At 40.2% G+C, this 25,169-nt stretch overlaps 1 protein-coding gene across 1 annotated transcript; it reads right to left on the bottom strand.

The window, feature by feature from the left end:
• Positions 1–4,052: 4,052 nt before the first annotated feature.
• Positions 4,053–21,803, bottom strand: LOC137306352 (kazal-type inhibitor-like protein). The gene is made up of 4 exons (XM_067975508.1): positions 21,664–21,803; positions 6,241–6,257; positions 6,024–6,139; positions 4,053–4,233 (listed from the first exon to the last, which is right to left on the bottom strand). The coding sequence occupies exons 1-4, from the start codon at positions 21,716–21,718 to the stop codon at positions 4,188–4,190; spliced, it is 234 nt and encodes a 77-aa protein (XP_067831609.1). The 5' UTR covers positions 21,719–21,803; the 3' UTR covers positions 4,053–4,187.
• Positions 21,804–25,169: the final 3,366 nt, after the last annotated feature.

The raw sequence follows: 25,169 nt of genomic DNA, 5'->3' as shown, positions 1-25,169 counted from the left end.
AGGTTTTCTTTGGTACCGATATAAACCCATGTGGTGTGACTGACTCCCTTGTCAATTGTTTGTAATCCGTCAACTCATCCAAGTTGGTCGTTGAGGATCCCCAACATGTTCCTGTCAATATCAGAAGTTACACTCAGTTAAAACTACTGATTCAAGTTGTTTTCCAATAAAAGATGGAAAAGTTGAACCAACTGAACCACTCAAAACGACCGAGCCCCAGTCTTCTCCTGCCAGCCCCCTCCAACTTCCCTTTGATCTGTGCATTTATCTGTATTGGTGTTGACCTATTGGGTATAAGGCTTTTTTTAACATTCTCGAATTCTGGAGTATCATTTTCTTGTGGTGAAAGTGTTCTTTTCCTCACACTCTTCTCTTACTCCCTCAAATCTGCCTTGGGAATCTTGATTTCTGCATCTAAAGTAAGCCGACCTTCTCAGCCCATCTCTCTGCAAAGCTTCCAACAAAACTGCAGATTAATTGACCCCCAATGTCTGGACCTCCCAATCTCTAGGTTTTTCAATTTAGCACATGCATCTGTAATTGGTTTTGAAATGGATTGACTTCAAGGGGAAGTGAGTTGTGTTTAACGGTCACAGAATCTTGTTAATAAGGAAACTATCTATTGGTGCCTCTCTTGTTAAAGTGTTGTATACTTTCGAAATGCTTCTGATCAGAGGCAGCCTAAGTGCAGACATTTTGGGCCTGAAATTCCTGTGCTTGAAGGGCATGGAGAGAGGACACATCTCCCGGTGTAATCCAAATTTAGTGCAAAACCTGAATTCACCGGGTTTCTTCCCCATGCAAGAAGCACTGGAAATTCCCCAGGGTGGGGAGTGGACGAGCCTTCTGTCCCATCCGCCCATTACACCTTTATAAGGCCCAATGGAACTCTCACCCGGGGAAGGCCCCAAACGGAGGGAAGACTAAAAAGTAATCGATTCCTTAGGAGCAGAAGATCAGATTAACTGTTTTATCTGAAGTATCTCCAGGCACCCCCCCACTCCTCCCCCCCTAACTCCTCCCCCCTAACTCCTCCTCCCCTAACTCCTCCCCCCCCACTCCTCCCCCCCTAACTCCTCCCCCCTAACTCCTCCTCCCCACTCCTCCCCCCCCCACTCCTCCCCCCCTAACTCCTCCCCCCCCCACTCCTCCCCCCCCACACTCCTCCCCCCTAACTCCTCCCCCCCCCACTCCTCCCCCCCTAACTCCTCCCCCCCCCACTCCTCCCCCCCCACACTCCTCCCCCCTAACTCCTCCCCCCCCCACTCCTCCCCCCTAACTCCTCCCCCCCACTCCTCCCCCCCACTCCTCCCCCCCTAACTCCTCCCCCCTAACTCCTCCCCCCCACTCCTCCCCCCCTAACTCCTCCCCCCCACTCCTCCCCCCTAACTCCTCCCCCCTAACTCCTCCCCCCTAACTCCTCCCCCCCACTCCTCCCCCTAACTCCTCCCCCCCCCACTCCTCCCCCCCCACTCCTCCCCCCTAACTCCTCCCCCCTAACTCCTCCCCCCCACACTCCTCCCCCCCTAACTCCTCCCCCTCACTCCTCCCCCCCTAACTCCTCCCCCCCTAACTCCTCCCCCACTCCTCCCCCCCTAACTCCTCCCCCCCTAACTCCTCCCCCCCCACTCCTCCCCCCCTAACTCCTCCCCCCACTCCTCCCCCCTAACTCCTCCCCCCCCCACTCCTCCCCCCCACTCCTCCCCCCCTAACTCCTCCCCCACTCCTCCCCCCCTAACTCCTCCCCCCCTAACTCCTCCCCCCCCACTCCTCCCCCCCTAACTCCTCCCCCCACTCCTCCCCCCTAACTCCTCCCCCCCCACACTCCTCCCCCCTAACTCCTCCCCCCTAACTCCTCCCCCCCACTCCTCCCCCCCTAACTCCTCCCCCCTAACTCCTCCTCCCCACTCCTCCCCCCCTAACTCCTCCCCCCTAACTCCTCCTCCCCACTCCTCCCCCCCTAACTCCTCCCCCCCACTCCTCCCCCCCTAACTCCTCCCCCCCTAACTCCTCCCCCCCCACTCCTCCCCCCCTAACTCCTCCCCCACTCCTCCCCCCCTAACTCCTCCCCCCCTAACTCCTCCCCCCCCACTCCTCCCCCCCTAACTCCTCCCCCCACTCCTCCCCCCCAACTCCTCCCCCCACTCCTCCCCCCTAACTCCTCCCCCCACTCCTCCCCCCCTAACTCCTCCCCCCTAACTCCTCCCCCCCACTCCTCCCCCCCTAACTCCTCCCCCCCCTAACTCCTCCCCCCTAACTCCCCCCCCCACTCCTCCCCCCCCTAACTCCTCCCCCTCACTCCTCCCCCCCTAACTCCTCCCCCCCACTCCTCCCCCCCCCCACTCCTCCCCCCCTAACTCCTCCCCCCCCAACTCCTTCCCCCCCCTAACTCCTCCCCCCCACTCCTCCCCCCCTAACTCCTCCCCCCCACTCCTCCCCCCCCAACTCCTTCCCCCTAACTCCTTCCCCCTGACTCCTCCCCCTAACTCCTCCCCCCCCTAACTCCTCCCCCCCACTCCTCCCCCCCCTCACTCCTCCCCCCCTAACTCCTCCCCCCCTAACTCCTCCCCCCCTAACTCCTCCCCCCCTAACTCCTCCCCCCACTCCTCCCCCCCTAACTCCTCCCCCCCCACTCCTCCCCCCTAACTCCTCCTTCCCCCAACTCCTCCCCCCCACTCCTCCCCCCCAACTCCTCCCCCCCCACTCCTTCCCCCCGCCCGACTCCCCCCCCCAACTCCTCCCCCCCCCAACTCCTCCCCCCCACTCCTCCCCCCCCCCCACTCCTTCCCCCCGCCCGACTCCTCCCCCCCCCACTCCTTCCCCCTAACTCCTCCCCCCCCCACTCCTTCCCCCCGCCCGACTCCTCCCCCCCCCACTCCTTCCCCCCGCCCGACTCCTCCCCCCCCCACTCCTTCCCCCTAACTCCTCCCCCCCACTCCTTCCCCCCGCCCGACTCCTCCCCCCCCCACTCCTCCCCCCCCCACTCCTCCCCCCCCCACTCCTTCCCCCCCCCGACTCCTCCCCCCTCCCCCAGCAGAGTACCACCCTGACATTCCCTGATGGATCAGGGCAGGTGTGTGCTGCCTACCCCAATCGTGTTAATAAACTTCAGCTCATCCAAAACTCTGCCCCCACCCCCCCGTATCCTAACTCCCCCCGAGTCCCACTCACCCATCACCCCCTGCGCTCGCTGACCTACATCGGCTCCCGGTCCGGGAACGCCTCGATTTTAAAATTCTCATCCTTGTGTTCAAATCCCCTCCATGGCCCTCGCCCCCCTCCCTATCTCCTGTAACATCCTCCAGCCCTACAACCCTCCGAGATCTCTGCGCTCCTCCAATTCTGGCCTCTTGCGCATCCCCTGATTCCCATTGCTCCACCATTGGCGGCCGTGCCTTCAGCTGCCTGGGCCCTAAGCTCTGGAATTCCCTCCCTAAACCTCTCCGCCTCTCTCTCCTCCTTTAAGCCGCTCCTTAAAACCTCCCTCTTTGACCAAGTTTTTGGTCACCTGTCCTAATATCTCCTTATGGGGCTCGGTGTCCAGTTTTGATCGATTTACGCCCCTGTGATGTGCCTTTACTATGTTAAAGGCACTGTATTAACACAAGTTGTTGGTGTTAATGACATCCATCCCTGCAATCCGGGGCGGAGTCTACGGCTTTGTCCATGGGCCGGGCGGGAATCCCTCTCAGGCAGAGAGGGGCTGGCGGAATTGGGTGGGATTGTCCCGCTGGCTGTGGGAGGCGATCTCCGTTCACTACAATGGGCCGGGACTCCCAGATTCAACAACAAGGTCGGCTGCTCAGAGGTGGAGTTTTCAGTGGAAGAATAATAGATCTGTGCCTGAAAACTCTGCAGCGCCACAGCGATGACGATTATTTTGTCCTGTGAAACACAGCTTACTCCTGATTAAAAATTTGAATTGTCCAATAATTTAAATTAAGTAATATAAAAAACAGAACTAAGCAGAAATTTAGCGCTTAAAAAAAATTCAATAATGAAATTACTTGAATTCAGAGGAGTGGACTCAGCAAGTAGAGAATAGCAACCTTACAATGATAATGACAACATGTGATTTGGGAGCAATTTACTGTTATTGGGAATTCATCCAGTTATACAATTAAAGAAAAACTAGTCACAATTTCTTCCTTTCAATTAAATTGCAACTCTTATTCCATTCCGGTCTTTCAGCACGGCCCTCGATGAGCAATGTAAATAATGAAACCTGATATCCTGAGAGAGAGAGTAGAAAGATGTTTAACAATCAGTGTTTGGACCGCGATCGTTTCATCCGCATTTCGACACACCGGGCTGGGTTTTCGGCTTTGCCGATATTCTGGGACTGAATGGCCAGTTTCAGACAGACACAAATCAAAGGGTGATGTTTGTGCCCAATTTTCCACGATTATTAGTGTAGCTTCAGGCGCACATTAGTGGTGGGAACAGAAAACACCACGTAAGTAAAATTTAAAGGGGGAGAGGTCAATTAAAGGGGATGTTAGGGCTGGTCAGGGTTCCAGCTCCTTTTATCCTGGCCAATATTTATCCCTCAACTAACATCACACAAAAAAAAATGATGTGGTCATTATCACATTGCTGTTGTAATGTAGGAAACGGGCCAGCCAATTTGCACACAGCAAGATCCCACAAACAGCAATGTGATAATGATCAGATAATCTGTTTTTTAGTGATTTTGGTTGAGGGATAAATATCGGCCCCAGGACACCGGGGAGAACTCCCCCTGCTCTTCTTCATATAGTGGCCGTGGGATCTTTTACATCCACCCGAGAGGGCAGACGGGGCCTCGGTTTAACGTCTCATCCGAAAGACGGTCCCTCCAACAATGCAGCACTCCCTCAGTACTGACCCTCCGACAATGCGGTACTCCCTCAGTACCGACCCTCCGACAATCCGGTACTCCCTCAGTACCGACCCTCCGACAATGCGGTACTCCCTCAGTACTGACCCTCCGACAATGCGGTACTCCCTCAGTACTGACCCTCCGACAATCCGGTACTCCCTCAGTATGGACTGGGATTGTTGGCCTAGATTTTGTGCTCACCTGGAGTGGGGGCTTGAACCCACGACCTTCTGTCTCAGAGGTGAGAGATACCAACTGAGCCACTGCTGACACATTGGTGTAGAGCAGGACCAAAGTCTTGGCCATTTCTGCCTAATGTACGTGATACAATACCCCCGGCAGCACAAACCTGAGGCCATTCAGCTCCCAGTCACCAGTGGGAGCTGCAAAGTTTCAGCATTGAAACTTTCTACAAAGCATCAAACATCAAAACACAAGATGAATTTAATTGAAAACAAAAGCAGTCGTTACAAACAAAAGTATTTTTCAAAAATTCTTTGAGACCAAATCCCCTCGGCCTTTCTGCCAGACTCCTACCATAACTCCGGCAGAACAGCTCGGAGAGAGGCCGCGATCTGCATACACCGAGTCCCCACCTGAGCTGGGAAATCCCGGTCGGCCTAGTAAGGGAAGGAGCCTGCGTCCGCCCTTTACGAGGCCAGGCATGTCAGAAGGGGAAAGGTCTCCCCACGCTGGGACCTCCCTCTTCCCCAGCCCATGGCAGACGCGGTGTAACACGGGAGGTGGGTACGTCCAGTGAGTTCACTCAGAGCAGCCTCCAGAAGGGTGGAAGTGAGGGGGAAGGGGGGGGGGGGAGAGGTGAGAAATGGCTTGGACCCTCAAAATGAGGGGGTTGGAATTCACGTGACCCCAACATGGAGTCAGGGGGAGGTCTGCACAGGGTGAAATCTGACGATCGAACCATGGTGGGAGACGCCGAGCGGCCAGGAGAGACCACAGTAAGTTTTTGCAAAATTACTTTTGTGAGAACTGCAATATTTAAGTGTGGGCCTCGTGCTGGCACCCCCCCGTGGGAGGGGATTTCTCTCCCGCTCGCTCACCCTCCCGTCCTCAACATGCCTCCCAGGAAAAATTGAGGCCAATCTCTCTAAATTCTGTTACACTCGTGTTACACAAAACAACTGGACATCCCCATACTTACCATTCATAAAGACACAACGTGCATCGATCAGGATATGTTCGGCCATTTGAGCCACAGATGGTTTCCTGGGGGTACCAGTTCGAACAGTAAAAGGTGGGGTAACCTTCACATTCTGCCTGCAGGAGACAACATTGAGCAGTGGAGAAACATTCATAATCAACTATTCCTCATTTCTTTTAATTGGTTTTAATTTGATTCTATTTAACAATGGACTCACCTTATCCTTGATCAGATCTGGAATAGAACAGAAAATGACACAGATTGTTAACCCAAACACCGACCTCTTACAGACAACTGCTAATTAGCCAGAGGAGGACTGTTTTTAAAAGGGAGGGGGACTCTCACTGGAAACACATCAAACATTTGAATCAATCGCATCATAAAAAAGGCCCCTCAGCAAAAGTTGCTGGGTGATTAGCAGGTGGGCAAAAAACAACCGATCTCTGAGATATCAGCTCATTTTAACAATCCCCAATCCTCCTCTCTCCAATAAAATCCCAATAACTGCTGATCAGTTCCAGCCACTCCAGCCCCGATTTTAACCGAATCCTCCCGTCGTGTTCTGGTCCAACACCCGTTTTGTACTTCAATGGAATGTAGAATCAGGGCTGCAAAACAGGCTTCGGGCCCCAATGTGCCCCGCTCCCGCCAGGTCGGTTAGGTTACAATTGGGGCGAAAGACTGCACATTTTCCACTTTTATCTCTTTGTCCCCCACTGTATTATTTTCAGGGGTCTTGACCTTATTTTCAAACCCTTCCATGGCCCCGGGTCTCCGTATGTGAGGTAATATAGAATATCACCATATATTACCCTTATATGAGGTATTATAGAATATCACCATATATTACCCTATTATGAGTTATTATGGAATATCACCATATATTACCCTTATATGAGTTATTATGGAATATCACCATATATTACCCTTATGTGGGGTATTATAGAATATCACCATATATTACCCTTATATGAGTTATTATGGAATATCACCATATATTACCCTTATATGAGTTATTATAGAATATCACCATATATTACCCTGATGTGAGGTATTATAGAATATCACCATATATTACCCTTATATGAGTTATTATAGAATATCACCATATATTACCCTTATGTGAGTTATTATGGAATATCACCATATATTACCCTTATGTGAGTTATTATGGAATATCACCATATATTACCCTTATGTGGGGTATTATAGAATATCAACATATATTACCCTCATGTGAGGTATTATAGAATATCACCATATATTACCCTTATGTGAGGTATTATAGAATATCACCATATATTACCCTTATGTGAGTTATTATAGAATATCACCATATATTACCCTTATGTGGGGTATTATAGAATATCACCATATATTACCCTTATGTGGGGTATTATAGAATATCACCATATATTACCCTTATGTGAGTTATTATGGAATATCACCATATATTACCCTTATGTGAGTTATTATAGAATATCACCATATATTACCCTTATGTGAGTTATTATGGAATATCACCATATATTACCCTTATGTGAGTTATTATGGAATATCACCATATATTACCCTTATGTGAGGTATTATAGAATATCACCATATATTACCCTTATGTGGGGTATTATAGAATATCACCATATATTACCCTTATGTGAGTTATTATGGAATATCACCATATATTACCCTTATGTGAGGTATTATAGAATATCACCATATATTACCCTTATGTGGGGTATTATAGAATATCACCATATATTACCCTTATGTGAGGTATTATAGAATATCACCATATATTACCCTTATGTGAGTTATTATGGAATATCACCATATATTACCCTTATGTGAGTTATTATGGAATATCACCATATATTACCCTTATGTGAGGTATTATAGAATATCACCATATATTACCCTTATGTGGGGTATTATAGAATATCACCATATATTACCCTTATGTGGGGTATTATAGAATATCACCATATATTACCCTTATGTGGGGTATTATAGAATATCACCATATATTACACTGATGTGAGGTATTATAGAATATCACCATATATTACCCTTATGTGAGTTATTATGGAATATCACCATATATTACCCTTATGTGAGTTATTATAGAATATCACCATATATTACCCTTATATGAGGTATTATAGAATATCACCATATATTACCCTTATGTGGGGTATTATAGAATATCACCATATATTACCCTTATGTGAGGTATTATAGAATATCACCATATATTACCCTTATGTGAGTTATTACGGAATATCACCATATATTACCCTTATGTGAGTTATTATGGAATATCACCATATATTACCCTTATGTGAGGTATTATAGAATATCACCATATATTACCCTTATAGGAGGTATTATAGAATATCACCATATGTTACCCTTATGTGAGTTATTACGGAATATCACCATATATTACCCTTATGTGAGTTATTATGGAATATCACCATATATTACCCTTATGTGGGGTATTATAGAATATCACCATATATTACCCTTATGTGGGGTATTATAGAATATCACCATATATTACCCTTATGTGGGGTATTATAGAATATCACCATATATTACCCTTATGTGGGGTATTATAGAATATCACCATATATTACCCTTATGTGAGGTATTATAGAATATCACCATATATTACCCTTATGTGAGTTATTATAGAATATCACCATATATTACCCTTATATGAGGTATTATAGAATATCACCATATATTACCCTCATGTGAGGTATTATAGAATATCACCATATATTACCCTTATGTGAGTTATTATAGAATATCACCATATATTACCCTTATGTGAGTTATTATGGAATATCACCATATATTACCCTTATGTGGGGTATTATAGAATATCACCATATATTACCCTTAGGTGGGGTATTATAGAATATCACCATATATTACCCTTATGTGAGGTATTATAGAATATCACCATATATTACCCTTATGTGAGGTATTATAGAATATCACCATATATTACCCTCATGTGAGTTATTATGGAATATCACCATATATTACCCTTATGTGAGGTATTATAGAATATCACCATATATTACCCTTATGTGGGGTATTATAGAATATCACCATATATTACCCTTATGTGGGGTATTATAGAATATCACCATATATTACCCTTATGTGAGTTATTATGGAATATCACCATATATTACCCTTATGTGGGGTATTATAGAATATCACCATATATTACCCTTATGTGAGTTATTATATAATATCACCATATATTACCCTTATGTGGGGTATTATAGAATATCACCATATATTACCCTTATATGAGTTATTATAGAATATCACCATATATTACCCTTATATGAGTTATTATAGAATATCACCATATATTACCCTTATGTGAGTTATTATAGAATATCACCATATATTACCCTTATGTGAGGTATTATAGAATATCACCATATATTACCCTTATATGAGTTATTATAGAATATCACCATATATTACCCTTATGTGAGTTATTATGGAATATCACCATATATTACCCTTATGTGAGTTATTATGGAATATCACCATATATTACCCTTATGTGGGGTATTATAGAATATCACCATATATTACCCTCATGTGAGGTATTATAGAATATCACCATATATTACCCTTATGTGAGGTATTATAGAATATCACCATATATTACCCTTATGTGAGTTATTATAGAATATCACCATATATTACCCTTATGTGGGGTATTATAGAATATCACCATATATTACCCTTATGTGGGGTATTATAGAATATCACCATATATTACCCTTATGTGAGTTATTATGGAATATCACCATATATTACCCTTATGTGAGTTATTATAGAATATCACCATATATTACCCTTATGTGAGTTATTATGGAATATCACCATATATTACCCTTATGTGAGTTATTATGGAATATCACCATATATTACCCTTATGTGAGGTATTATAGAATATCACCATATATTACCCTTATGTGGGGTATTATAGAATATCACCATATATTACCCTTATGTGAGTTATTATGGAATATCACCATATATTACCCTTATGTGAGGTATTATAGAATATCACCATATATTACCCTTATGTGGGGTATTATAGAATATCACCATATATTACCCTTATGTGAGGTATTATAGAATATCACCATATATTACCCTTATGTGAGTTATTATGGAATATCACCATATATTACCCTTATGTGAGTTATTATGGAATATCACCATATATTACCCTTATGTGAGGTATTATAGAATATCACCATATATTACCCTTATGTGGGGTATTATAGAATATCACCATATATTACCCTTATGTGGGGTATTATAGAATATCACCATATATTACCCTTATGTGGGGTATTATAGAATATCACCATATATTACACTGATGTGAGGTATTATAGAATATCACCATATATTACCCTTATGTGAGTTATTATGGAATATCACCATATATTACCCTTATGTGAGTTATTATAGAATATCACCATATATTACCCTTATATGAGGTACTATAGAATATCACCATATATTACCCTTATGTGGGGTATTATAGAATATCACCATATATTACCCTTATGTGAGGTATTATAGAATATCACCATATATTACCCTTATGTGAGTTATTACGGAATATCACCATATATTACCCTTATGTGAGTTATTATGGAATATCACCATATATTACCCTTATGTGAGGTATTATAGAATATCACCATATATTACCCTTATAGGAGGTATTATAGAATATCACCATATGTTACCCTTATGTGAGTTATTACGGAATATCACCATATATTACCCTTATGTGAGTTATTATGGAATATCACCATATATTACCCTTATGTGGGGTATTATAGAATATCACCATATATTACCCTTATGTGGGGTATTATAGAATATCACCATATATTACCCTTATGTGGGGTATTATAGAATATCACCATATATTACCCTTATGTGGGGTATTATAGAATATCACCATATATTACCCTTATGTGAGGTATTATAGAATATCACCATATATTACCCTTATGTGAGTTATTATAGAATATCACCATATATTACCCTTATATGAGGTATTATAGAATATCACCATATATTACCCTCATGTGAGGTATTATAGAATATCACCATATATTACCCTTATGTGAGTTATTATAGAATATCACCATATATTACCCTTATGTGAGTTATTATGGAATATCACCATATATTACACTTATGTGGGGTATTATAGAATATCACCATATATTACCCTTAGGTGGGGTATTATAGAATATCACCATATATTACCCTTATGTGAGGTATTATAGAATATCACCATATATTACCCTTATGTGAGGTATTATAGAATATCACCATATATTACCCTCATGTGAGTTATTATGGAATATCACCATATATTACCCTTATGTGAGGTATTATAGAATATCACCATATATTACCCTTATGTGGGGTATTATAGAATATCACCATATATTACCCTTATGTGGGGTATTATAGAATATCACCATATATTACCCTTATGTGAGTTATTATGGAATATCACCATATATTACCCTTATGTGGGGTATTATAGAATATCACCATATATTACCCTTATGTGAGTTATTATATAATATCACCATATATTACCCTTATGTGGGGTATTATAGAATATCACCATATATTACCCTTATATGAGTTATTATAGAATATCACCATATATTACCCTTATATGAGTTATTATAGAATATCACCATATATTACCCTTATGTGAGTTATTATAGAATATCACCATATATTACCCTTATGTGAGGTATTATAGAATATCACCATATATTACCCTTATATGAGTTATTATAGAATATCACCATATATTACCCTTATGTGAGTTATTATGGAATATCACCATATATTACCCTTATGTGAGTTATTATGGAATATCACCATATATTACCCTTATGTGGGGTATTATAGAATATCACCATATATTACCCTCATGTGAGGTATTATAGAATATCACCATATATTACCCTTATGTGAGGTATTATAGAATATCACCATATATTACCCTTATGTGAGTTATTATAGAATATCACCATATATTACCCTTATGTGGGGTATTATAGAATATCACCATATATTACCCTTATGTGGGGTATTATAGAATATCACCATATATTACCCTTATGTGAGTTATTATGGAATATCACCATATATTACCCTTATGTGAGTTATTATAGAATATCACCATATATTACCCTTATGTGAGTTATTATGGAATATCACCATATATTACCCTTATGTGAGTTATTATGGAATATCACCATATATTACCCTTATGTGAGGTATTATAGAATATCACCATATATTACCCTTATGTGGGGTATTATAGAATATCACCATATATTACCCTTATGTGAGTTATTATGGAATATCACCATATATTACCCTTATGTGAGGTATTATAGAATATCACCATATATTACCCTTATGTGGGGTATTATAGAATATCACCATATATTACCCTTATGTGAGGTATTATAGAATATCACCATATATTACCCTTATGTGAGTTATTATGGAATATCACCATATATTACCCTTATGTGAGTTATTATGGAATATCACCATATATTACCCTTATGTGAGGTATTATAGAATATCACCATATATTACCCTTATGTGGGGTATTATAGAATATCACCATATATTACCCTTATGTGGGGTATTATAGAATATCACCATATATTACCCTTATGTGGGGTATTATAGAATATCACCATATATTACACTGATGTGAGGTATTATAGAATATCACCATATATTACCCTTATGTGAGTTATTATGGAATATCACCATATATTACCCTTATGTGAGTTATTATAGAATATCACCATATATTACCCTTATATGAGGTACTATAGAATATCACCATATATTACCCTTATGTGGGGTATTATAGAATATCACCATATATTACCCTTATGTGAGGTATTATAGAATATCACCATATATTACCCTTATGTGAGTTATTACGGAATATCACCATATATTACCCTTATGTGAGTTATTATGGAATATCACCATATATTACCCTTATGTGAGGTATTATAGAATATCACCATATATTACCCTTATAGGAGGTATTATAGAATATCACCATATGTTACCCTTATGTGAGTTATTACGGAATATCACCATATATTACCCTTATGTGAGTTATTATGGAATATCACCATATATTACCCTTATGTGGGGTATTATAGAATATCACCATATATTACCCTTATGTGGGGTATTATAGAATATCACCATATATTACCCTTATGTGGGGTATTATAGAATATCACCATATATTACCCTTATGTGGGGTATTATAGAATATCACCATATATTACCCTTATGTGAGGTATTATAGAATATCACCATATATTACCCTTATGTGAGTTATTATAGAATATCACCATATATTACCCTTATATGAGGTATTATAGAATATCACCATATATTACCCTCATGTGAGGTATTATAGAATATCACCATATATTACCCTTATGTGAGTTATTATAGAATATCACCATATATTACCCTTATGTGAGTTATTATGGAATATCACCATATATTACCCTTATGTGGGGTATTATAGAATATCACCATATATTACCCTTAGGTGGGGTATTATAGAATATCACCATATATTACCCTTATGTGAGGTATTATAGAATATCACCATATATTACCCTTATGTGAGGTATTATAGAATATCACCATATATTACCCTCATGTGAGTTATTATGGAATATCACCATATATTACCCTTATGTGAGGTATTATAGAATATCACCATATATTACCCTTATGTGGGGTATTATAGAATATCACCATATATTACCCTTATGTGGGGTATTATAGAATATCACCATATATTACCCTTATGTGAGTTATTATGGAATATCACCATATATTACCCTTATGTGGGGTATTATAGAATATCACCATATATTACCCTTATGTGAGTTATTATATAATATCACCATATATTACCCTTATGTGGGGTATTATAGAATATCACCATATATTACCCTTATATGAGTTATTATAGAATATCACCATATATTACCCTTATATGAGTTATTATAGAATATCACCATATATTACCCTTATGTGAGTTATTATAGAATATCACCATATATTACCCTTATGTGAGGTATTATAGAATATCACCATATATTACCCTTATGTGAGGTATTATAGAATATCACCATATATTACCCTTATGTGAGGTATTATAGAATATCACCATATATTACCCTTATGTGGGGTATTATAGAATATCACCATATATTACCCTTATGTGAGGTATTATAGAATATCACCATATATTACCCTTATGTGGGGTATTATAGAATATCACCATATATTACCCTTATGTGGGGTATTATAGAATATCACCATATATTACCCTTATGTGGGGTATTATAGAATATCACCATATATTACCCTTATGTGAGGTATTATAGAATATCACCATATATTACCCTTATGTGGGGTATTATAGAATATCACCATATATTACCCTTATGTGAGGTATTATAGAATATCACCATATATTACCCTTATGTGAGTTATTATGGAATATCACCATATATTACCCTTATGTGAGGTATTATGGAATATCACCATATATTACCCTTATGTGGGGTATTATAGAATATCACCATATATTACCCTTATGTGAGTTATTATGGAATATCACCATATATTACCCTTATGTGAGTTATTATAGAATATCACCATATATTACCCTTATATGAGGTATTATAGAATATCACCATATATTACCCTTATGTGGGGTATTATAGAATATCACCATATATTACCCTTATGTGAGGTATTATAGAATATCACCATATATTACCCTTATGTGAGTTATTACGGAATATCACCATATATTACCCTTATGTGAGTTATTATGGAATATCACCATATATTACCCTTATGTGAGGTATTATAGAATATCAACATATATTACCCTTATAGGAGGTATTATAGAATATCACCATATGTTACCCTTATGTGAGTTATTACGGAATATCACCATATATTACCCTTATGTGAGTTATTATGGAATATCACCATATATTACCCTTATGTGGGGTATTATAGAATATCACCATATATTACCCTTATGTGGGGTATTATAGAATATCACCATATATTACCCTTATGTGGGGTATTATAGAATATCACCATATATTACCCTTATGTGGGGTATTATAGAATATCACCATATATTACCCTTATGTGAGGTATTATAGAATATCACCATATATTACCCTTATGTGAGTTATTATAGAATATCACCATATATTACCCTTATATGAGGTATTATAGAATATCACCATATATTACCCTCATGTGAGGTATTATAGAATATCACCATATATTATCCTTATGTGAGTTATTATAGAATATCACCATATATTACCCTTATGTGAGTTATTATGGAATATCACCATATATTACCCTTATGTGAGGTATTATAGAATATCACCATATATTACCCTCATGTGAGGTATTATAGAATATCACCATATATTACCCTTATGTGAGTTATTATAGAATATCACCATATATTACCCTTATGTGAGTTATTATGGAATATCACCATATATTACCCTTATGTGGGGTATTATAGAATATCACCATATATTACCCTTAGGTGGGGTATTATAGAATATCACCATATATTACCCTTATGTGAGGTATTATAGAATATCACCATATATTACCCTTATGTGAGGTATTATAGAATATCACCATATATTACCCTCATGTGAGTTATTATGGAATATCACCATATATTACCCTTATGTGAGGTATTATAGAATATCACCATATATTACCCTTATGTGGGGTATTATAGAATATCACCATATATTACCCTTATGTGGGGTATTATAGAATATCACCATATATTACCCTTATGTGAGTTATTATGGAATATCACCATATATTACCCTTATGTGGGGTATTATAGAATATCACCATATATTACCCTTTTGTGAGTTATTATATAATATCACCATATATTACCCTTATGTGGGGTATTATAGAATATCACCATATATTACCCTTATATGAGTTATTATAGAATATCACCATATATTACCCTTATATGAGTTATTATAGAATATCACCATATATTACCCTTATGTGAGTTATTATAGAATATCACCATATATTACCCTTATGTGAGGTATTATAGAATATCACCATATATTACCCTTATGTGAGGTATTATAGAATATCACCATATATTACCCTTATGTGAGGTATTATAGAATATCACCATATATTACCCTTATGTGGGGTATTATAGAATATCACCATATATTACCCTTATGTGAGGTATTATAGAATATCACCATATATTACCCTTATGTGGGGTATTATAGAATATCACCATATATTACCCTTATGTGGGGTATTATAGAATATCACCATATATTACCCTTATGTGGGGTATTATAGAATATCACCATATATTACCCTTATGTGAGGTATTATAGAATATCACCATATATTACCCTTATGTGGGGTATTATAGAATATCACCATATATTACCCTTATGTGAGGTATTATAGAATATCACCATATATTACCCTTATGTGAGTTATTATGGAATATCACCATATATTACCATTATGTGGGGTATTATAGAATATCACCATATATTACCCTTATGTGAGGTATTATAGAATATCACCATATATTACCCTTATGTGGGGTATTATAGAATATCACCATATATTACCCTTATGTGAGGTATTATAGAATATCACCATATATTACCCTTATGTGGGGTATTATAGAATATCACCATATATTACCCTTATGTGGGGTATTATAGAATATCACCATATATTACCCTTATGTGGGGTATTATAGAATATCACCATATATTACCCTTATGTGAGGTATTATAGAATATCACCATATATTACCCTTATGTGGGGTATTATAGAATATCACCATATATTACCCTTATGTGAGGTATTATAGAATATCACCATATATTACCCTTATGTGAGTTATTATGGAATATCACCATATATTACCATTATGTGGGGTATTATAGAATATCACCATATATTACCCTTATGTGAGTTATTATGGAGTATCACCATATATTACCCTCATGTGGGGTATTATAGAATATCACCATATATTACCCTCATGTGGGGTATTATAGAATATCACCATATATTACCCTTATGTGGGGTATTATAGAATATCACCATATATTACCCTTATGTGGGGTATTATAGAATATCACCATATATTACCCTTATGTGGGGTATTATAGAATATCACCATATATTACCCTTATGTGGGGTATTATAGAATATCACCATATATTACCCTTATGTGGGGTATTATAGAATATCACCATATATTACCCTTATGTGAGGTATTATAGAATATCACCATATATTACCCTTATGTGAGTTATTATAGAATATCACCATATATTACCCTTATATGAGGTATTATAGAATATCACCATATATTACCCTCATGTGAGGTATTATAGAATATCACCATATATTATCCTTATGTGAGTTATTATAGAATATCACCATATATTACCCTTATGTGAGTTATTATGGAATATCACCATATATTACCCTTATGTGAGGTATTATAGAATATCACCATATATTACCCTCATGTGAGGTATTATAGAATATCACCATATATTACCCTTATGTGAGTTATTATAGAATATCACCATATATTACCCTTATGTGAGTTATTATGGAATATCACCATATATTACCCTTATGTGGGGTATTATAGAATATCACCATATATTACCCTTAGGTGGGGTATTATAGAATATCACCATATATTACCCTTATGTGAGGTATTATAGAATATCACCATATATTACCCTTATGTGAGGTATTATAGAATATCACCATATATTACCCTCATGTGAGTTATTATGGAATATCACCATATATTACCCTTATGTGAGGTATTATAGAATATCACCATATATTACCCTTATGTGGGGTATTATAGAATATCACCATATATTACCCTTATGTGGGGTATTATAGAATATCACCATATATTACCCTTATGTGAGTTATTATGGAATATCACCATATATTACCCTTATGTGGGGTATTATAGAATATCACCATATATTACCCTTTTGTGAGTTATTATATAATATCACCATATATTACCCTTATGTGGGGTATTATAGAATATCACCATATATTACCCTTATATGAGTTATTATAGAATATCACCATATATTACCCTTATATGAGTTATTATAGAATATCACCATATATTACCCTTATGTGAGTTATTATAGAATATCACCATATATTACCCTTATGTGAGGTATTATAGAATATCACCATATATTACCCTTATGTGAGGTATTATAGAATATCACCATATATTACCCTTATGTGAGGTATTATAGAATATCACCATATATTACCCTTATGTGGGGTATTATAGAATATCACCATATATTACCCTTATGTGAGGTATTATAGAATATCACCATATATTACCCTTATGTGGGGTATTATAGAATATCACCATATATTACCCTTATGTGGGGTATTATAGAATATCACCATATATTACCCTTATGTGGGGTATTATAGAATATCACCATATATTACCCTTATGTGAGGTATTATAGAATATCACCATATATTACCCTTATGTGGGGTATTATAGAATATCACCATATATTACCCTTATGTGAGGTATTATAGAATATCACCATATATTACCCTTATGTGAGTTATTATGGAATATCACCATATATTACCATTATGTGGGGTATTATAGAATATCACCATATATTACCCTTATGTGAGTTATTATGGAGTATCACCATATATTACCCTCATGTGGGGTATTATAGAATATCACCATATATTACCCTCATGTGGGGTATTATAGAATATCACCATATATTACCCTTATGTGGGGTATTATAGAATATCACCATATATTACCCTTATGTGGGGTATTATAGAATATCACCATATATTACCCTTATGTGGGGTATTATAGAATATCACCATATATTACCCTTATGTGAGTTATTATAGAATATCACCATATATTACCCTTATGTGAGTTATTATGGAATATCACCATATATTACCCTTATGTGAGATATTATAGAATATCACCATATATTACCCTTATGTGGGGTATTATAGAATATCACCATATATTACCCTTATATGAGGTATTATAGAATATCACCATATATTACCCTTATATGAGGTATTATAGAATATCACCATATATTACCCTTATGTGAGTTATTATAGAATATCACCATATATTACCCTTATGTGAGGTATTATAGAATATCACCATATATTACCCTTATATGAGGTATTATAGAATATCACCATATATTACCCTTATGTGAGTTATTATAGAATATCACCATATATTACCCTTATGTGAGGTATTATAGAATATCACCATATATTACCCTTATGTGGGGTATTATGGAATATCACCATATATTACCCTCATGTGAGTTATTATGGAATATCACCATATATTACCCTTATGTGAGGTATTATAGAATATCACCATATATTACCCTTATGTGAGTTATTATAGAATATCACCATATATTACCCTTATATGAGGTATTATAGAATATCACCATATATTACCCTTATGTGAGTTATTATAGAATATCACCATATATTACCCTTATGTGAGTTATTATAGAATATCACCATATATTACCCTTATATGAGGTATTATAGAATATCACCATATATTACCCTTATGTGAGTTATTATGGAATATCACCATATATTACCCTTATGTGAGGTATTATAGAATATCACCATATATTACCCTTATGTGAGTTATTATAGAATATCACCATATATTACCCTTATATGAGGTATTATAGAATATCACCATATATTACCCTTATGTGAGTTATTATAGAATATCACCATATATTACCCTTATGTGAGTTATTATAGAATATCACCATATATTACCCTTATGTGGGGTATTATAGAATATCACCATATATTACCCTTATATGAGTTATTATAGAATATCACCATATATTACCCTTATGTGGGGTATTATAGAATATCACCATATATTACCCTTATGTGAGGTATTACAGAATATCACCATATATTACCCTTATGTGAGTTATTATGGAATATCACCATATATTACCCTCATGTGAGGTATTATAGAATATCACCATATATTACCCTTATGTGAGGTATTACAGAATATCACCATATATTACCCTTATGTGAGTTATTATGGAATATCACCATATATTACTCTTATATGAGTTATTATAGAATATCACCATATATTACCCTTATGTGAGTTATTATGGAATATCACCATATATTACCCTCATGTGAGGTATTATAGAATATCACCATATATTACCCTTATGTGAGGTATTATGGAATATCACCATATATTACCCTCATGTGAGGTATTATAGAATATCACCATATATTACCCTTATATGAGGTATTATGGAATATCACCATATATTACCCTCATGTGAGGTATTATAGAATATCACCATATATTACCCTTATATGAGGTATTATAGAATATCACCATATATTACCCCTATGTGAGTTATTATAGAATATCACCATATATTACCCTTATATGAGGTATTATAGAATATCACCATATATTACCCCTATGTGAGTTATTATGGAATATCGCCATATATTACCCTTCTGTGAGGTAATATAGAATATCACCATATATTACCCTCATGTGAGGTATTATAGAATATCACCATATATTACCCTTATGTGAGTTATTATGGAATATCGCCATATATTACCCTTATGTGAGGAATTATAGAATATCACCATATATTACCCTTATATGAGGTATTATAGAATATCACCATATATTACCCTTATGTGGGGTATTATAGAATATCACCATATATTACCCTTATGTGAGTTATTATGGAATATCGCCATATATTACCCTTATGTGAGGTAATATAGAATATCACCATATATTACCCTTATGTGAGGAATTATAGAATATCACCATATATTACCCTTATATGAGGTATTATAGAATATCACCATATATTACCCTTATGTGGGGTATTATAGAATATCACCATATATTACCCTTATGTGAGTTATTATGGAATATCGCCATATATTACCCTTATGTGAGGTAATATAGAATATCACCATATATTACCCTTATGTGAGGCATTATAGAATATCACCATATATTACCCTTATATGAGGTATTATAGAATATCACCATATATTACCCTTATGTGAGGTAATATAGAATATCACCATATATTACCCTTATGTGAGGTAATATAGAATATCACCATATATTACTCTTATGTGAGGTATTATAGAATATCACCATATATTACCCTTATGTGGGGTTATTAACACCAGTTCAGTGAGATTTGAAAGGTATAATAATCCCATTCTGCGAAGCTACATTATTCTCCCAATGCTAAGCTACAATACGTACAATATAAACATCACTTACTAAGATAACCAACAACCACAGTGATGGAAATGAGAAGCAGTCCAACCACCTTCATGACAAAGTCACTGGATGCCAGTTAAACGGTTCAGTCAGTATTTATGTAGTCACACATCCTGTTCCGAGTTATCACATCCCTGTTCCCTTTCTGAATGAGTGACTAAATACCGTTTTTGCGAAAGAATGATTTGCAGAACAACAACATTGAGAAGAATCAAATTGGACGAATTCCCAGTATCTGGAGCCTTGTAGTGCCTCGATGGCCTCTGGTATTGAATACAGCTCAGCCTCAGGAGATGGACGCTGGCTGTTTATGAAATGAGTTTCAGGCAGTCTCAATCCAGTTAGATGCCAAAGGCAGGGAACAAAATATCCACAATCCAGCATGAATTGTCACTCAACTGTGAACCTCAATCATGATTAATATTGTTCGGAGAGAATCGAGAGCGCCTGTTTTACATCCAAGACTGTACCTCAACTGGAAACATTTGATCAGGCAGTGTTTTCTTTCTCCATTTTTATTCTTTTTCCTCCTCTCCTCCCCTGTTCCATGTGATACACTTCCTGGTGCTGACTGTCGTCCAGTAACTCACCCTGGTAGCAGTTTGGGGAGCTGATGGGGCAGAGTGGAAGGATTTTTATGCCTTTAACCTAAAACATTCCATAACTCAGCATTCTTGCTTGAGAGGAAAGAGTCGAGGGGGTTTTACCCTGCACGTATGAAACATGGGAGTGCTTGAAGGAATAGTTTAAAGGAAGCTTGAGTCTGCATCTAATCCACGATATAGCTGCCCCAGGAGTGCTTGATGAGGCAGTGTAGAGTGAGCTTTACTCTGCAGCTAGTCTATGCTATACCTAAGTGGGAGTGCGTCAAACGACAATTTGGAAGAAGCTTTTCTCCGCATTTAACTTGTGCAATACCTGACCTGGAAATGTCTATCCCTGCTCGTTATTCCCTTTTCTCCTAATTTTTAAACATGATGAGATGTTCCTCGTGGGTACCCTGCAAATATAAGTAATTGGAGTAGATTTTCAACTGACGGGACAGTGTAGAGGGAGCTTTACTCTGTATCTAACCCTGTACCTGCCCCGGGAGTGTTTGATGGGACAGTGTAGAGGGAGCTTTACTCTGTATCTAACCCTGTACCTGCCCTGGGAGTGTTTGATGGGACAGTGTAGAGGGAGCTTTACTCTGTATCTAACCCTGTACCTGCCCTGGGAGTGTTTGATGGGACAGTGTAGAGGGAGCTTTACTCTGTATCTAACCCTGTACCTGCCCTGGGAGTGTTTGATGGGACGGTGTAGAGGGAGCTTTACTCTGTATCTAACCCTGTACCTGCCCCGGGAGTGTTTGATGGGACAGTGTAGAGGGAGCTTTACTCTGTATCTAACCCTGTACCTGCCCTGGGAGTGTTTGATGGGACGGTGTAGAGGGAGCTTTACTCTGTATCTAACCCTGTACCTGCCCTGGGAGTGTTTGATGGGACGGTGTAGAGGGAGCTTTACTCTGTATCTAACCCTGTACCTGCCCTGGGAGTGTTTGATGGGACAGTGTAGAGGGAGCTTTACTCTGTATCGAACCCTGTACCTGCCCTGGGAGTGTTTGATGGGACAGTGTAGAGGGAGCTTTACTCTGTATCTAACCCTGTACCTGCCCTGGGAGTGTTTGATGGGACAGTGTAGAGGGAGCTTTACTCTGTATCTAACCCTGTACCTGCCCTGGGAGTGTTCTCCCCGCCCTCGGATTCCCCTCTCCCCACTCTCAGTTTCCCCTCTCCTCATCCTCGGATTCCCCTCTCCCCACCCTCAGTTTCCCCTCTCCCCCACCCTCTGTTTCCCCTCTCCTCATCCTCGGATTCCCCTCTCCCCTCCCTCTGTTTCCCCTCTCCCCCTCCCTCAGTTTCCCCTCTCCTCATCCTCGGATTCCCCTCTCCCCCTCCCTCAGTTTCCCCTCTCCCCGCCCTCGGAGTCCCCTCTCTTCTGCCCTCAGTTTCCCCTCTCCTTATCCTCGGTTTCCCCTCTCCTCATCCTCAGATTCCCCTCTCCCCCTCCCTCGGTTTCCCCTCTCCCCCGCCCTCGGATTCCCCTCTCCCCCTCCCTCGGTTTCCCCTCTCCCCCGCCCTCGGATTCCCCTCTCTCCCGCCCTCAGATTCCCCTCTCCCCGCCCTCTGTTTCCCCTCTCCCCCTCCCTCGGTTTCCCCTCTCCCCCGCCCTCGGATTCCCCTCTCCCCGCCCTCAGTTTCCCCTCTCCCCGCCCTCGGTTTCCCCTCTCCCCCTCCCTCAGTTTCCCCTCTCCCCCACCCTCTGTTTCCCCTCTCCCCCTCCCTCAGTTTCCCCTCTCCCCCACCCTCTGTTTCCCCTCTCTCCCTCCCTCGGTTTCCCCTCTCCCCCTCCCTCAGTTTCCCCTCTCCCCGCCCTCGGTTTCCCCTCTCTCCCTCCCTCGGTTTCCCCTCTCCCCCTCCCTCAGTTTCCCCTCTCCCCCGCCCTCGGATTCCCCTCTCCCCGCCCTCAGTTTCCCCTCTCCCCGCCCTCGGTTTCCCCTCTCCCCCTCCCTCAGTTTCCCCTCTCCCCCACCCTCTGTTTCCCCTCTCCCCCTCCCTCAGTTTCCCCTCTCCCCCGCCCTCGGTTTCCCCTCTCCCCCACCCTCGGATTCCCCTCTCTCGGATTCCCCTCTCCCCCGCCCTCGGATTCCCCTCTCCCCCGCCCTCGGTTTCCCCTCTCCCCCACCCTCGGATTCCCCTCTCTCGGATTCCCCTCTCCCCCGCCCTCGGTTTCCCCTCTCCCCCGCCCTCTGTTTCCCCTCTCCCCCGCCCTCGGTTTCCCCTCTCCCCCGCCCTCGGTTTCCACTCTCCCCCGCCCTCTGTTTCCCCTCTCCCCGCCCTCGGTTTCCCCTCTCCCCCACCCTCGGATTCCCCTCTCCCCCTCCCTCAGTTTCCCCTCTCCCCGCCCTCTGTTTCCCCTCTCCCTGCCTTGTTTCCCCTCTCCCCCGCCCTCTGTTTCCCCTCTCCCCGCCCTCAGTTTCCCCTCTCCCCCTCCCTCAGTTTCCCCTCTCCCCGCCCTCGGTTTCCCCTCTCCCCCACCCTCGGATTCCCCTCTCCCCGCCCTCGGATTCCCCTCTCTCGGATTCCCCTCTCCCCCGCCCTCTGTTTCCCCTCTCCCCGCCCTCGGTTTCCCCTCTCCCCCACCCTCGGATCCCCCGCCCTCGGTTTCCCCTCTCCCCCACCCTCGGATCCCCCGCCCTCGGTTTCCCCTCTCCCCCACCCTCGGATCCCCTGCCCTCGGTTTCCCCTCTCCCCCACCCTCGGATCCCCCGCCCTCGGTTTCCCCTCTCCCCCACCCTCGGATCCCCTGCCCTCGGATTCCCCTCTCCCCCACCCTCGGATCCCCTGCCCTCGGATTCCCCTCTCCCCCACCCTCGGATCCCCTGCCCTCGGATTCCCCTCTCCCCCGCCCTCTGTTTCCCCTCTCCCCGCCCTCGGTTTCCCCTCTCCCCCACCCTCAGTTTCCCC

The sequence above is a fragment of the Heptranchias perlo genome, chromosome 43, assembly GCF_035084215.1.
Source record: "Heptranchias perlo isolate sHepPer1 chromosome 43, sHepPer1.hap1, whole genome shotgun sequence".
NCBI classification, from domain to species: domain Eukaryota; kingdom Metazoa; phylum Chordata; class Chondrichthyes; order Hexanchiformes; family Hexanchidae; genus Heptranchias; species Heptranchias perlo.
The sequence above is the reverse complement of the archived record's forward strand: the minus strand, read 5'-3'. Positions and strand labels throughout refer to the sequence as shown.

Bases quoted from the DNA above. Each gene is read 5' to 3' on its own strand.
- LOC137306352 (XM_067975508.1), bottom strand. From the start codon at position 21,718: ATGAAGGTGGTTGGACTGCTTCTCATTTCCATCACTGTGGTTGTTGGT. The intron at 4,234-6,023 runs GTAAGTATGGGG...TCTCTCTCTCAG, and splicing joins ACGTTGTGTCTTTATGAATG to GATATCAGGTTTCATTATTT.